A 17,267-nucleotide genomic window follows, 5' to 3' on the forward strand; every position below is an offset into this window, starting at 1 on the left:
AAAATATTATTATTGCCATCAGAACATTATTCTTGAAATAATTTTTTATGTCCGATTCATTTAGCATTAGGATATAGCATTAGGTGGGATAGTAGCAGCATGGCACAAGCTTAAACACTTCTTCAAAAAGGCTGACTTATAAAATAATATGCAAAATAATGTGATACAGATTTAATCCTCATATATCCCTTATTCTTTATTTCAGACAACACTCAAGTGGTAGAATATGTAATGACCACTTGCAAGTGCGCCATAAACAGCTTGCAATCAGGCCTAATAATATGTCAATAACAAAACTGGCAATCAGTACGCTGATGTTAACCCCATACATAGCCGATCAGAAAAGAAATGTGGTCAGGGTTAAAGAGAGGTTCAATATACTAGATGTACTTCTACGAGACGGTTAAAAAATGAATAGCAGTAAACCAGACACATGCTGTACCAGCATTCTTTCGTCCAGCAAAGAGAAATAACACTTACTGATCATTGCCCCTGATTTATTCCATTTAAAACTTTGTTAAACTATGTTGACCCACTCCATTTGTTAAGGAGTCTTAAAGTGTGGCCAACTAAGCACTGGAAAAGCTAAATAAATTAAACTTAGGAGTAACAAATCATATATTGTGTACTGCAACGACTTCATCCGGGAGGGTCTGGCCCCTCTCCTCCAGCCGTAGTGTTATCTGCAGGCCACCCTCCAGCAGGAAAATGCTTTATTTCATTCATCTCGTTTCCGTTCATTCATCAGGGCACTGCAGCGTAGCACGCGCTCGGGCTTAGAGCCACACCGAAATTCTTATCAATGGGGTGCTGACGTCAATGAGCAGCGGTGACGCGCGGTCACGTGGGCTCAAGGGGGCCGATAAACATGAAGAGCTGGCCGTGGTCCTGAAAATATCTACAGCGCCGTCACGAAGTCGAGAGGCTAAGACGTGAATAAAACGAGTCGTATTCCTATTGACCAAGCAAGTTAATTCGATGTGTGCATTTACTTTTTAAAAAAAGAAAGCAAATGTACGAATAAAGAGAGTGAAGAAAGTGTCCAATCGCGAAGTTCGGAGAACAAAGAGCAAAAGTGCGTCGCACCACGTCACGCCTGGAATCCCGGTAAGTCCTCGCTTCATACAATACTATTAGAGCAAAGTAGAGAAAGCTAGTCTAGATTCTAAACACTGCAAGGGGTAGCGGAGATTTGTGTTGTTATGGATTATTATGCGGATCAGCTACATGTCAAAGCAATGGGAATTTCCCAACATTAAAGAAACCTAATTCTGCTCCTTACAAAAAATGTGAAGGAAAACCCCAATTATACTTAGTAGTAAAACAAACAAAAAAAATTCAACAACTCTATTAAAATTAACTAATCCTTGAATATGGAACTTGGGTGGAGTCGGAACTGATGCATCATCTTCGTATTCATTTTGATGGAGCACTGATGTGCCTGTAAATGACGCCATTACTGACTGCTGATGCATATCATGATGGCAGTTGTGGGAATTATGATAATCAATAACATTATCAGAATACAAACTATCAGCGCCCCCCCCCCCCCCCCCCCCTCCATTAAATTGTTTTCCCATCATCATTGCACATTTTCTCAGCAGTTCTGGATTCCAGTTAGATATACTTGGCAAAAAATGTGCTGAATGTTGGCTATATTTCTGTAACATATTTGAAAATCGGAAAATCGGAGTTTGTTTTTTTTTTTTGACGAAGTGAAAAAATAACGTTACATGTTTATGTGAAAGCGTTCAATTTCATGTGATAATATGCTATGTGAAGTGATATTCATTTTTTAGAGACTGCGCAAGGGCTTCCCCAGTCTTTAAAATAGAGTGGCTTAGTGTAGGTGATTACGTGAAGAGACTGCGTCTTAAGGGCGGCTCACTAAAGTGCATTAGCACCTAGTGAGTGGATCAGAATTGAGGCAAGGAGGAATGCAAGATGCATATAATACTCTCACGTTACGGTTTACTCAAGTTCAAAGCATACCTCGGCTGCAATCACACAATTAACGGTAGAAAAAAGAATGCTTTAATCTGCAAAGATGTGCAATAAAGACTGGCGTAACAAAGGTGATAATGGTCAACTTTTAAGGTTTTGAAAGAAATATATATATAATTTATTTAATATAGATTTGTGGCTAGGTTAGCGATGTTTTACTCAGAATTATTTGATGTATTCTATCGAAAAATAAACACACTTTTACGTACGTTTGCCTCAACTACCATTCCGCCCCCAAGTTCTTTGCTCTTAAATTGTTTTTTTTCCTGTGCTGGTGGTTATTTGTGCCGCCAACGCCATCTACGCAAGTTTTCTTGTTAATTCCATGTCCTTGCAATATCAGGACAAACTGCAGGAGCTTATAATAATTACACCTAAATTAACCCCCGAAATTCATTCCGTCTGCTTCATGATGGCGCGTGATGCTGAAGTATGTTCCTGATCTACCAGAAGGAATTTTGCGCAAAACATCTGTTGAAACATTAAAAACACGATAAGACCGCTTTTAAATAAAAGACAAACTTAACTGTTTTTGTTTTGCACTGTGTGTGTGTGCGTATGAAAATGAACACTGTTAAACATCCAATGCAAATATTCATGGTTTAATATTTTTCAGTTGTATGATCTTGACAGTTTGAACTTGTTGAAGCATTCATCCAGTATAGACTTGGTATGTATAAAAATGAATGCTGCAATGTATCACCTATTCTTAATATAATTTTTTCTTCATGTCTGTGTTAGGTGCCTCTCCATTTTCCTCCCTCCTAATCTGCATGGTCATGATTCTGTGCCAGCAAGTCTCTAGAGCGCCAGTTGTGCTTCTGCTGTTTCTCTTCAGGCTTACATTTGAGCCCACAAGCAGCATCCCTGTGACTGAACACAAAGTGGGCAATCAATATAAACCCTCCTCTCCTGAACTTACACAAGCAGAGTTTCAGTTTACCCGAACTGGAGATGTTCTGCCAGGCACACAGAATGAAGAGGAAGATGAACTTTTCAAAGATGTGGACCCAAAAACCTTAGCAGCAGTGCTCCTAGAAGCCCTCAATAAGCCTCAGGAGGTAATGAGTGAGCAAAAGAAGAATGTAGGAGAGAAGGACAAAGCAGAAGAGAACAGGGAGATGCAGAGTTTTGACACAGAAAGAAATGGTGATCAGGAGCTGGAACTGTTGCGAGCAGCTACTGAGGCACAGGGCAGGGAAGAGAGAGAAAGGGAAGAGGATAAGGAAAGGAAGCGGGAGGAAGAGGAAGAAGAACGCCTCACAGAAAAGGTGACAAGTCACACCACCAGTCAAACAATGCCTGTAAAAGAAAAAGAAGTAGTTACGAAGGATAAGGCAAGCAAGGAAGAGCAACAAGAAACAGAGGACACTGCTGATGTGGATAAGGATGAGCAGCTGAGTCCTGAAGAGTTGAAGAACCTTGAAAGCATGTTAGAGGAGTTTCAGAGCTACAGTACAGCCATGAAACGAGAACGCGATTCATCATTTGGCCTGAGAGAGAGTCGTGGTGATTACTTTGACTATCTGGATCGTAATGGCCTCATGAACAATGAAATCAAGCCCAAACCTAAGGGCTATGACTTAGCTCTGTCTAAGAAGAAACTTAAATGGCAGCAAGAGCAGGAAAAGAACAAGAATCGGCCATTGTATAAGGGAGGAAACTTCATGAACGATTTTAATGATAATATTGAAGATCAAGAAGAGGAAAATGGAGAGGATGAAGAGGAACTGCTGAGTCCAGAGGAGGAAGAAGCTAGGGCTAAAGCTGAGCAAGAAGAGGTGCGCAGACAAGCAGCTGAAGCCCAAAGAGCCAAGGCAGAGGAAGAGAAGCTTGCAGATATTGCATCAGACATGATCTTGCAATACATGGTCAAGCAAGATGGGAATAAGTATCGGGACAGTAATGCTGCAGAAGACAAACGCTCAGAGGAAGATGGTGCCAATGATGACGATGATGACATTGACCCACAAACTATTGACAAGTTGATAGAGATCTCAAGTAAGCTGCACTTGCCTGCTGATGATGTGGTAGATATAATCAGTGATGTAGAAAAAAAGAAAAAAAAGGATGCCCCTGAAACTCTGCAATGGCAACGACCTCTTGTACCACCTCCAGCCCCTGATGTGCCATCTACAGTCCTGAAAACATTGCCACCCTCAAAACCACCCAAACCTAACACAAATGTGCTAAAATCATGGTTCAAAGACAGGGCTTCCATTAGGGCCAATCAGCCAGATTTTTGGATGAAGAAACAGTGGCCTCTTTGGACATACCCCTCCTATCAGCGCTATCAAAAGCCCTACAGTAGTTATTACACCATCTACATCCCACCTCCCAAGCCTAAACCCCGCTACTATGCCAAACCTTCCTACGCTCTTAATGGCATACTAGGAAATTCATTGGACTATGAGCTTGATTACCCTCTCAAGCAAAGGTATCGTCCATGGGCACAGAGTCGTTCAAGGGCTCCTCTGGCTTTCCGGCGCAACCTCTATTTCCCTAACTACATTGTCCCTCATCCTCGGACTTTTAAAGCCATACCTATGCCCAAACCACGCTCACCCCTGCTTCATCGCCCTGCTTTCTACTACTCACCCACAGCATCTGTAGTTGCCCCACAGGATGGCTATTACAGCCAAGTGGAACAACCACTGCCAGACAGCAATGAGGAGCTGGGAAACTTTATTGAAAAGGTTTTCCTGAAACGTCCCCGCTTGTTTCAGTGACAGTGTACATAAAGAGAGAAAGAAAGAGGAAATTTAGGTGAGCAAGGACGGTACAACTGTGAGACTGTTTTGCCACACAACAATATTTTGATTTAATTTTCAGAAATAGGTATATCCAGTCCAATTTACCCGTCCTTCCCTCTTCAGTTAAACTAAAAAAAAGCCAGTAGACTGGTGACTGTTGCCATTTCAAGTGGTGTTTCTTCCTTCTTCATGTATTCCCCTCCTTCCCTCCTTCCCTACATATATTGATAGACAGTGGAAATGAGGTGAACAAAGGGTGCTTTTGTCAATCATGGGGTACACACATGACTCAAATACTCAACTAAAATCCTAAAAAAAAAACAAAAAAAAAAAACGTGACACTTCCAAAAGGCCTTTAAAAAAAGGAAGACAAAAATATACTGGAACATCTTTTGTAAGCCTTATATTTTATTATTTTTAAATCATTTATAATATTCAAAAATTGTTTAAACCATGTAGTCATTTTCTCTAATTATGACAAAAACAAGAAAAATCTATTCAAATTCAAAACCTTTAAAGAATGCATGCATAAACACATGTTTATTCCAGTCAGTTATGATAAAATATTAAGTGCCATAACCTTAACAAGTTTGGTTTATTCCACCAAATGAATGTTTTAAATATACCTAGTAGTATTCTGACACACTTGGTTCTGTACATAAAATTAACTGCCTGTAGGCTGACATTTTTGTTTTGTTTTGTTTTTTCTTTTTGTATTTAATATCGTTTTTCTACACAGAAAATTGATAGTTGGTGCAAAGAATGCTCATACATTCCAAATATTTCTAGGAAAAGCTTTTTCATATAAGCTGTTTTGATGACAGTCATTTATTGCCTTATTTCCCTTTTCATGACTATAGCAGCATTTGTTCATTGAGGGGTTAACAGGTTTAATCCCACTTAACTGGTTGGCTGTTGGAGAAAAATTCATGTTCAATTGGACTACATAATACATGGACTTAATGGTAAAAATAGATTAAGAATGATGAGGTGTCCATGTGACATATAAATGACCTAATTAACTACTTTAAAAATTGTTTCTAAGTTTAAAACAAGAATTTACAATATTGTGTAATAAAAAAAAGAATTAGAATGTCCCATAAAATTTTCAATCAGTAGTTACTTTTACCAAAAATATGGGTATAAGGTACCAGAATGTAAATTCAGGTTAATAGTGCAGAACTGGATAAGGTGCATGAAATAATAGATGCATTTTTAAACTATGCGTTAGAGATAACAAAAGACACTGTGAACAACAACAACAACAACAACAACAACAACAACAACAACAACAAACTTTTACCAGTCATAAGGTCAAAGAGAAACCAAACAAAGAATTGGTGATAAGCTTCAATACTGAAATGTTAAGTTCCCCTAATTGTGTGATACTTTACCCACCTGACAGTGAGACAATGATAAGGAAAGAATAAGGGGGAGGCACTTGACATTCTAGTTAATTTAAACAAGCTGGGAATTGAATAATAGTCATAGAAAAAACAAGTGTCTGCACGTTTATGTGAACTTGCATCTAAAATGTGTTTCTTCTTTGAAGACATTATAAGCATTAAAAAAAGTATAAAAAAAAAACAAAAGACAAATGTTTAGCATACCAGAGTAACTGTCAAGTCTTGTATAAAGAAAATCAACTGTTTGTCAGTTCTAGATGTATCTTGTATGTATCTTAATAAACATGCGTTTGCTGGATGTAAATAATCGCATGTTGATGACTAGTTTTGCTACACAGAGACAATTCAATAAAATTTACTATTTTTTATTAATATTGGGTTTTTAATTGTGTCTTGAGGAAAATGTGAATATGACCTTTTGTTTGTAGATTTGACATCCTTTACACATTTTATTTTTGCCAGCTACAAATTTGTTGACCAAAGGAAGATTATGCCATGATTTCAATTAGTTACATTTTTTTTCTTAAAACATGTTTAAACAAACAATGTTTCAAAGATGTGCCATCAGATCAATAAATTTAAACAAGAAAAGACATTGCAATTCATAGTTATTGCCTAAAAATAAGAGAAATATTCCCAAAAAGTCCAAATTGCTTATGTAGTAGATTTCAATAGATTCAAAATTTCTCTGTGAGAAATGTTTAGCAAGCTTCATCTCAGAGTTCTTTTTTTCCTGCTTTGTATGGTGTCTGTCACTTCTACCTAGTACATTTTCTCACGCTAAGACTCTTTGATTTTGCTCAGGAGTCCTGTGGCTCAGACAGTTTGCTTGGATAATTACTTTATTAAACAAGAAACCCTGCAGCACTGTAGTATGGTCACAGCAGAGATCATTAGTGATACTCTTTTTGAAGGAAAACAAAAGTGTGAACACACCATTAAAATATCATTTAAACTTATAATATCACTGTATTTTGCGAGGTATACTGTAAGTTACAATACATATGGTTTATTGCAAAATAAATAAAAAAATGGTCTACATAATGCCACAAAATTAGTGTTTTATGTAAATTAGTTTTTAAAATATGATTGTACATACTGAGTGAAGTACATTCCCTATCTTTATACAGCACATATAATTGCGATATAAAAAATGGGATTAAAAAGTTACACTGCTGGGTCAAAGAAAAAGAAGGGAAATTTTTCAGATGGGATAAATTACTGGTCAGCAACAAGCAAAGAATAGCAAACTAAGATGATTGCTAAAATTATTGAAACTGGATTAAGAATTGTCCAACCAATCATTAAAAACCAGACAGTGCTGAACTGTCAGTTTTGCAGAATAAATGTGGTCAGAAAAATAATTATGTTTGACCATTTTAAAAATGGACCATAGAAATCAAAGAGTGTAAAAAAAAAGTGTAGTGAGAGTAAAAGCATTTCCACACACACAGTGCAACGAGAACTCATATGATTGGTACTAAACTGCTTTGTGGCCATAACAACCACTTCTTAGTGAGATCAATCTGAAATTTGTTAGGAAGCATAAAGAATGGACTTTGACCAAAGTTCATGGGGTCCGTTGAGTCCAGATTGACCCCCTTTCCAGAGCACTGGCCATGTCACAGTTTAGAAGAGAGGCATGAAGCATTGCAATCATTTTGACAAATGCACACTGTGCAAGCCTCTGGATTTAGTGTTCACGATCAGGGGTTGCTTCTTTTGGCCAGGTGTATGCCCAACAATGTTATGTGGCAATAAAATGAAGCCAGCCAGGGGGTTAATAAAATTAACAATTGCATTATTTTGTATTAATTCAATAAAGTAACTGCTATAAACATATATATGACATGCCTGCAAACTGACTGACATTGCACCTGACCCCCACCTTTTATCTTGCATGTGGTGAGTGCACAAGATGGCTGCACATCACCATTTTGAGCTGAGCCGTACCAGGTTATCTGGGTGGTTTGTCACTAAACACTTGCTCACACCAACCCAAGACACGGTTCTAAGTGTGGAAGCAAGGGAAAGTGAGATTCGCTCTTTGCTCGACCTCTCCCATTATATTCCTCAGATTTGTTCAAGGGTGGCCCTACAGGGAACATTAAGAGGGAAGATGAAAAAATGTAGACCAAAATGTCACAGGGAAAACATACAAGGTTAAAAAGAGTAAAAAAAAAAAAAAAAAAAAAAACATTATTATTTTTGTTGTTAATAATAATAATAATAATAATAATCACCATCATCATCATAATAATAAAAAATGGAATAAATAATAATGGAAAATGGAAAGAAAAAACGAAAAGCTAGTAAAGCAAGTAATAAACAGAAAAAACGAGAGGGCGAGAGTGTGGGGGTGGCGAGGTTGATGAGAACAGCACAGCCCACGGAGGTGCAGTGATTCATAAGTCACGTGGTTGAGGTGTGAGTCATACTTCTTCTACTGCAGAACCCCCATCCACCAACACACATAAAGCTTGTACTTATGTTGTATTTATTGATGCGCAGGCACTGGGTCCTTCCAGAAATTTTGCAAGATAGGTAACATTTATTTAAGTATTAATATTCATATAAGTAAATATGAATATAAGTATTTATAAGAAGAACAATTGCCTGATGGCTATTCAATTCACATGTGTTACTTCATGGTCTGATAAACAAAGCAGTTTGAAAATGCGTCCACCCTGTTTGTCTGACCTCTTACAGTCACACAAAGACACATCAAGGCACATAAACTTAGTTGTGTTTTTTTAAAGGATATAATGGCAATCTCATTAAATGCTGTCTGAATCATGCAACAAAAGGCACTTCGTTGTTCACTTCAAATATTGATTTTTCTTCACATTCTGTATGAGTCAACACCAGAGAGAGAGAGAGAGAGAGAGAGAGAGAGAGAGAGAGAGAAGCATTATGGAAAAAACCCACAGAATGCCAATTTGTCTAGCTTCCAATAAACAATGAGTTTATCAGCATCAGGCCTATGGCAAATACTTCACAGTTTGGAATGCTTGTAAACAGCTCCAGTTGCCAAAAGAAACCATATATGGCATCCTGCGGGAAATGGCAATATGGTGCACGTGTGTTAATGCAAGTGTTCATCATGATGTCCATCCAGAGATACTGTAGACACTTACAGTCCATATACATAATATGGGCAGGTTGTAAATCCCTGGCATTAAAAATTCATGCTGATGAGAGTGGAGGAGCCAGTCCCCATGATGTGTGAAAGCAGCAGAGGGCAGAGAAATTTAGTAGAGTCTCTCTCACCACTGGAGCTGAGCTCCTGCCAGATTAGTCCTCATCTTAATGCAAAGGCAAGCAGATACAGATCTCTATTTCTGGAATTTTAAAGTGCTCTGTTGTCTAAATAAAAATCTAGGTTGCTTTAGGGAAATGTCATAATTAATAGATGCATATACAGTTTGTATATACATATATGAGCTGTATACATGCTGTACGTTAAATAATTATGTAAAGAATCATGAAGTCTTAAACCAGTCGCTTTACAGTTATGTATCTTTTACCACGGTAACAAATAGAAAGTTGATTTTATATGTGTTTTAACAGCCTAGTAAAAATAGAAAGCAGCTAAGATAAACACTTCACTGGTACAAAGTACCAACGTTCTGCTTGAGATCCATCACAGTTCCCCCCCCTGTATCATTTGTTACAGCCATTCGGTTGTTTCATGAATATTTGTATATTATAGGATGTTGGCTCAGCAGAAAATTATTACACATAAAATGTAGGTTTCAAGCGCAAATTATAAAATATAATTCAGAAGAGTCTCTGGTTTATACCAGTAAGCTAATAAAACCTCTTAAGTAAACATTTAGACTTGGGAATTTGCACACTTATGCATGAGACATTTTAGAAACAGATTTCATCTCATTTTCCAACTAAATTGACAATGTTGTGTATTTTGCTCTTTAAAACCACTGTAGTATTAGTGTATAGAATGACTACATTGTATGATACACATTACCTCCCAGTTAAGTAAGTAAAATTGTTTCTTATGGGACAACATAGTAGGAACTTTTATCACAAAAACAATTGACATAAGGATATTTTATAAGCTTTAAATTTACCAAACAAAACAATTTAAATAATTGCCAACGAATTGTTGTACTTACTGTAGGTAAAAAAGTTTTTTCTAGTTTCCTTTAACAAAAAGTAAAAAAGTAAAAGAGCTTTCAGGCTGAGAGACAGGTGGTAGTTGATAAGTTCGGTAATGAAGACTAAAAAAGGACATTAAAAATGTCCAGTAGCTTATTGGCAGCAGTTAGTAGCCCAGTGGAGGCATTGAAATGCCAACACAGATTAGATTTCAAAGAAGCTGTGGGCTTTTAATGTTTTACCGCAACGGTATGATCAATGTATTTTTTATTGCTAGAAGGCTTGCTCGGTCAGCACTCTGGAGGAAGCAATTCAGACTAAAAAGGAAAGCAAAAAAAGCAAAAAATAAAAAAGACTTTATGGGGCAAGAGCTTGCATCTTCTCCACATTTTTATCCACTTTTAAAGTACTGTTAGCCAAAAGCTTATTATGCCAACATGCTCTATGGAGCATTGTAAAAATAACTTCCTACTGGCTGCTATTAAATGTTTTAATGATGTTTTGAGATGATGGTTGAGCTAATTAGTCTTTTATTTATTAATCACATTTTTTATACCCTTGTTATTATTTTAAGGTTAAGACCTATTTTAAGGGCAAACTGAATCATTTCTGTCAGAATAAAAACAAAGGATGCAAATGTAATTTAACAGAATTTTTAAATTCTTGGCAAACCAAACAAACACATGACTCAAAAATCATCAATTATCAACAAACAGCATACACTGTACAGTGAAAGAACAGAAAGAGGGTCAAAATAATTGTAACAAGTGGAACAACATGGCATGGCAAGACTGGTATAAAGAACACATATAAAGTCTTTGAGTGTGTGTAAATGAGAGAGAGAGAGAGAGAGAGAGAGATTTGGATGTACCGTATTGGTTAAGAAGTTGGGTCAACTTGTATTTGTGAATTAGGCGAATCCATCCATCCAACTACATGACTGTGCAGTCATAGGCTCATGCAAATACAGTAAATGCTATATATTAAGGATGGCTTCAAAACAGCTTTTTGGTATTAAAACACTTTGAAGACCCTTTAGATTTAGGTACATTTTGTGTAGATTTATAATGAAATTAGCTACTAGAGTTTCACTGTAAATTTATTTCCCTCAAAAGCCAAAATTTCTTTTTGACCAAGATTTGCCCATGCTCCTAGAATTACTTGTTCGCAATTTGAGCATGATGCTTTTTTTCCTCGTCATCTTAGCATATGTCTATGGCATAGGAGAACAAAATGCACAAAAGACGTGATAAGCTGGTCATTCAGTACATTCAGGTAGTCAGTGAACTTCATTTTATTGCTGCATAATGTTGCTGAGCCGAGACCTGAATAATTGAAGCAATTCCAAATTATAACACTGCCTTTAGAGGCTTGTACACTAGACACTATGCATGATGAGTTCATCTCTTCCTGCACTTTCCTTTCTATCTTTTTTTTTTTACAGAATAATCTCACTAACAAGTGGTTTTCTTATGGCCACACAGCTGTTTAGTCCCATTTCTGGGATTTGTCATCATACTAACAATGTAAAATGCACTTACTTTGACCATTAACGTATTTGTGAATCCTTCTTTTCAGGGAAACTTCATCAAGTATTTAAGTGATCTCTAATCATTTTTTTTTTCCAGCTGTCTTCCACAAATGTGGCAGTTCACCACTATCATTTATTGATACATTGGACTGTTCTTAAGCCAATTGCAGATTTTTATTCTATTATTATTATTATTATTATTATTATTATTATTATGCTTGATACAAGTCAAAATCAAGTTTTTGCTTATGTAAACCCAAATACTAGCTGTTTTTGACCAGAAGTATGGATTGATATTACTGTAAAATATTATGTTATTTTACAATTATACTTCCCCAAACTTTTTCCACAAAGTTGCAAACATATACATATACTGTATAGCTATAGGTATAGGTATGTGTATAGGTAAGTTTTTCAAAAATGTTCCAGCATGACCATGCTAACTGTGATAGTGACAATACTTATGTATTTCAAACATTAGGATAGCAATCGATTTTTATCTTTCTAACTATGCTAAATTAAACAGATTAATGTCAGAAATGAAAAATCTGACAAAATAGACACATAAGGTTTGTTTGCTGCTTTGAATTAATATGTTTTAGTACCTACAGCAATGCTAACAATACTGTATGTTTACAGTAAAGACCATTGAGGTTATACAACCTGATATTATTATAAAAGTTGTCCCAGAATAAAAGTGATAAAAATTATTATATTGGCTTGAAACATTTGATTGTCCACAGAAATAATCTACTTTTATTTCTCTACATAATCCCCTGCTACCCTAATGGACTTATCCCAGGATTTCACTGCTGCTTGAATACCATCAAGGCAGAAAGATTTCTCAGTATGCAGTATGCTCAAACGTACCATTCCCTGAATGGACTGCAGTGGCTTCTATGCCACCGTGCCCAGGATCGTCATTCACAGTCGTATGGCTTTTTTTTAAAAACATTTTACCATTAAAGTGTTTTACTGTTGCTAAAAGTCTCATCACCATACTATACTTGAAGTCTTTTGTAAATGTCACTCAGTTTTGTGCATTCATTCACTAGAAATTTTATCAGACATTAAAGTTCGATATGAATGCTCATCGTAATTTTAATCCATTAGCATGTTTGATGAAACAATGTAACCATTACTTACTGTACTTCCTACTTTAAATCGTTTTAAGCCTCTGTTTCAGAACAGCTTGTAATTAGGGTGTCTCTGATAACATTTGGTTAGAGAATGATCTTTTGGCAAAATAATGGGTTCAAATATAGAATTTATATTGAATTGACACACAATGTTTCCCAACTGTCATTCAGAACCTTAAGCATAAACATAAACATAAGCATAAATTAAACTGTTTTTATCACTTGGATTTAAATTCTTTGCCGTCAATGATCCACTGATGTCTGGAACCCATAAACAGCACTAAGAACTCATTTCCTGCATTTTATGCTTAATTGCAATCAGATCAGGTGATTAACTTTATTATTGCAGAGCACCTCCCTTCTTGGACTTTAGAAGAACTCTTGGGTTGCTTTTGAAATATGCTTAGAATCATTGTCTATCTAACTGTGAAACACCATCCATGGCACACTTGGAATAAACTTTATAATCAAAAATACTGTAATTCCTATACTCTTCACCTGATTTGGATGTCCATATTATTCAAGTTTTAAGTTTCAAGTATTTTCTCAAATTAAACATCCACAGTCTATAAAAGATCTGTAGTTTGTTTTCTTGTTTTTAAGTTTATTATTTAATGTCCACTATCATACTATGTTAGACAGCTAAAGTATCTATAACTTTTACAAAAAGGACAGACCACTCACACAAGCCTAAAACTATGGGAAAAAAACATGAAATGTTCTTTACTGTGAAGTTATTCAGGAACTCCTTATAAATTTTCGCTAACCTTGATAGATATTACAGGAATAGACTCAGTGCTGTTATTCTCCCTTGGCAAGGTCTAAAGCTCCATTAAAGGATATTCTCCTTTGCCAAATATAGACTGTGGATGTACCAATAATCTTGAAAACTAATATACTGCAAAAAAATGCTTTTAAAGGATAAAGTTATGCTGCAAAATTAAATACAATTATGCATTCCATGTGCCAGTGCAATTTATTTTTTCACTCATTTTCCATGAAGGACACCAACAGTTTTGCAGTTCTTCTTTATTTTAGGGTAGATTATTGTTTATAATTGTATATTTATAATATACAATATTAGATATTCGTTGTATTAGACATGTTTTACACTTCATGCTGTTAAATAATTAAAGTCAACCACATTAATGTCAGGTTTTAGGTATTAAGTAAATGAAATGCAGCATGTACAATCACAAAACACATTATTAGGAACACTTACACATTCATGCAATTATTAAATCAGCCAGGCATGGTACATCTCTTTGCTTACAAAAAATGGTGAAATAAGAAGAAATATCCAGTAAGCAGCATTCTGTACATGAAAATGTTGATGAAAGGGGTCAAAGGGAAATAGCCAGACTTGTTCAAGATGACAGAAAGACTACAGTAACTCAGATAACAACTCTACAATTGTGGTGAGCAGAAAAGCATTTCAGAATGTACATTACTTCAAGCAGATGGGCTACAACAGCATAAGACAACATCAGGTTTGACAGCCAAGATCAGAAAGCCAAGGCTACAATGGGTAATGGCTTAGTACTGTAACACTGAACAGGCAAGGTCTGGTGAATGATCTGATGAATCTCAATTTCTGCTTAGGTCTTGTTTCAGCAGTTCAGTCTGGTGGAGGTGATAGGATGGTGTGGGGAATAGGGTGTTTTCCTGTCACATTCTGGGCCTGTTAATTACAATCAATTATTGCTTGAGTGTCACAGAATATTTGGGTATTGATGTTGACCATGTGAATCACTTCACGGCCACAATTTATCCATCTTCTAATGAATGCTGTCAACATGATAACACACCATGGCATGAAGCATAACCCACCACATAGACGTTTTATCAGCATGACAGCGACTGCAATGTTCTTTAGTGGCCATCCGAGTGACCACATCTGATGTCAACAGAACACCTTTGGAATGAAGAAGAACAGGAGATCAAACCTGAAAAATCTGCAGGTATTACATGATGCAAACATGCCAACATGGAAGTACACAGGGATAAAGTCACAAGCTACACTCTACACGCAAGTAGACACTCTGCCAGTGAGATGGCAGTGGTAAGCTCAAAATCATATTGCTCACAGGAAAAAAAAACTTTTTACAAATTTAAAATCATATAGTTAGTTAAATGTACACGTGTCCCTGCATTTTGGTCCACATGGACCAAAATGTCAAAATAATTTTTCCAGTATCTTATGGATTCCATGACCTTATGAATTGAGTGTTTAGAGAGCAAACAGAGGCCCTACACAGCATTATTTTATGTGATATTTTTAGAAAAAAATTATCTGAAGTTTTTAGAAAATATAAATAAAAGAATTTATTATACATTTTTGTTACTTACAAATTTCATATTTGTTATATTTTGATACTTGAGTGATTGTATAAATATACAGGCCTCACTAATAACACTATTAACCAGTGGCATTTAAATATATATATAAAAAAAAACAAATACCACAGTGGGAAATTCCAGTTATCTACTAAGCACACATTGTCACCATCACTGTTCTTAAGTTGGATCATGGGAATGTTTGAACAAATTTGATGTCTTTGTTTGTTTGGGTTTTTTTTTTTAAAGTAAACTAGTAGGCCTATATGGCTCAGGGGTCCGTTCTTCGTACGTCACTAACTCAGTTAGCTGGATTTGATTGTTGTGGATTTGTCCTGATCTTGGATCGTTTCGTTCTTCGATGCGCTTCTCGCATTTGTTGTCATAGCAACATATCCGTATGCTTGAACCTGCTCGGAAGCATTCATTTCAACAGAATTTAGCCTGCGCTCCTGGCGGGTTATGATTGGTTGAAATGGCGAGGTCATATCTGATTGGTTAAAGAGCACCAATGACGCGGGCTGACTCACGTGGGAAAAGAAAAGTATTTATTTTTCAGGGGGTTGTCATAAAATATGCAAATAAATATTTATAAAAATTAAAAATAAATATTTTATAATGATAAATTGGACGGAACTAATTTTATTATAAAATATACAATATAAAAGTAAACATGTATTTGAAAAAAATATTAATCTTTCTATTTTTTCATATACAACATATTTATTTTAATATTGCTTATTTTATTTTATTGTCTCTGTAATTTGTAAAGCATTAACCTATGAATTTATGTTCTAATATAATATTTGATAGCGATTATGTGTGTGTGTGGGGGGGGGCATTTCAGTACATCCTCACCCGCAATAATCCTCAATCCAGCTATACAGTACTAATCATCAACAACAGGTGAGCTCGAAGAAACAACTTAGCCAGATCGGAATTACCACGATGATCTCATCTATGTGTCAGTTTATCTCGGATGTGTCAAGCAACGTACGAAGAACGGACCCCAGCTGTGCCAAAATGTGTACACCTACAGATAATTAACGAAAATCCTGTGCAAGTGCATCACCACCAAGCACCTGCTGCAATTTATAAGAGAGTGACAGGAGTTGAGTCCTTATATTACAAATCTGAGGCGTTTATGTTCAAATGCTTCTTTCTATGAAAACACTAAGGTCATTTTAATATGTAAATATTGCATCTTGTATTATTATTATTTTTTTTTTTTTTGCTCAAATGATAATCTATTTCAATGTTTAAGACATTATGGAATCTTTAAACCAGTCTCCATGAAAATTCCCTATTCTTTCAGGCATAGTTTGACTGTTTTTTTAAAATAAGTAATCCACAATCTGTTTGAAAGCAACATGTGTCGAATGCATCACTTTTACATTCTATAGAATGCAGAGTTAATAGGAAAGTAAATCAAATTAAAGTTTAAAATATACCCAGCTTATTTAAATTTGTATCTGTATTCAAAAGTTTTCCATTAAAGTGTTGAAAAAGTCATTTTGTTCTCCATAGTTGTGCAGGTCAGGTAAACTCTGCATGCAACTCGCCATTTGTTTAGCTGTGTTAAAAATAATTTAAGCCAAAGATTAACAGACGAAGAAGAAAAGGAAAAAAAAGTTAAAATTGCACAAGAATGTGAGAAATGCACAGATAATAAGACAAAAAATTTAGACGACCCTTCTCCAAGAGTAGTACAAAAGTGAGTTCAGTGTGTTTCACTTAATGTGAAAATAGATTTTCTCCGCTTCCCCTCTAACACTCATCCTATGTCTTTCTTGTCGTGACGGTGCAGTCAGTTTCACTGCACCAGCGTGACAAAAGACCGGTGACTCATCCACTTACATGCTCCATCTCTCTCGATCCCATTTTCTCAGTCACTAACTCTAACAGTGCTACATTTCTGCTCCATACAAACAGTGATAAAAACAAAGGAATGGTTTTTATAAAGAAACAGTCTTTATTT

General features: G+C 35.9%; 1 protein-coding gene across 1 annotated transcript; it reads left to right on the forward strand.

Annotated features, from left to right (window-relative positions):
* The first annotated feature begins 918 nt into the window (after positions 1–918).
* Positions 919–6,022, forward strand: vgf (VGF nerve growth factor inducible). Its single transcript, XM_053478862.1, has 2 exons — positions 919–1,107; positions 2,746–6,022. The coding sequence occupies exon 2, from the start codon at positions 2,778–2,780 to the stop codon at positions 4,731–4,733; it is 1,956 nt and encodes a 651-aa protein (XP_053334837.1). The 5' UTR covers positions 919–1,107; positions 2,746–2,777; the 3' UTR covers positions 4,734–6,022.
* The last annotated feature ends 11,245 nt before the right edge of the window (positions 6,023–17,267 follow it).

Source organism: Clarias gariepinus, chromosome 1 (genome assembly GCF_024256425.1).
Source record: "Clarias gariepinus isolate MV-2021 ecotype Netherlands chromosome 1, CGAR_prim_01v2, whole genome shotgun sequence".
NCBI classification, from domain to species: Eukaryota; Metazoa; Chordata; class Actinopteri; order Siluriformes; family Clariidae; genus Clarias; species Clarias gariepinus.

What these genes read in the sequence shown, in the direction of transcription:
- vgf (XM_053478862.1), top strand. Translation starts at nt 2,778, where the DNA reads ATGGTCATGATTCTGTGCCAGCAAGTCTCTAGAGCGCCAGTTGTGCTT.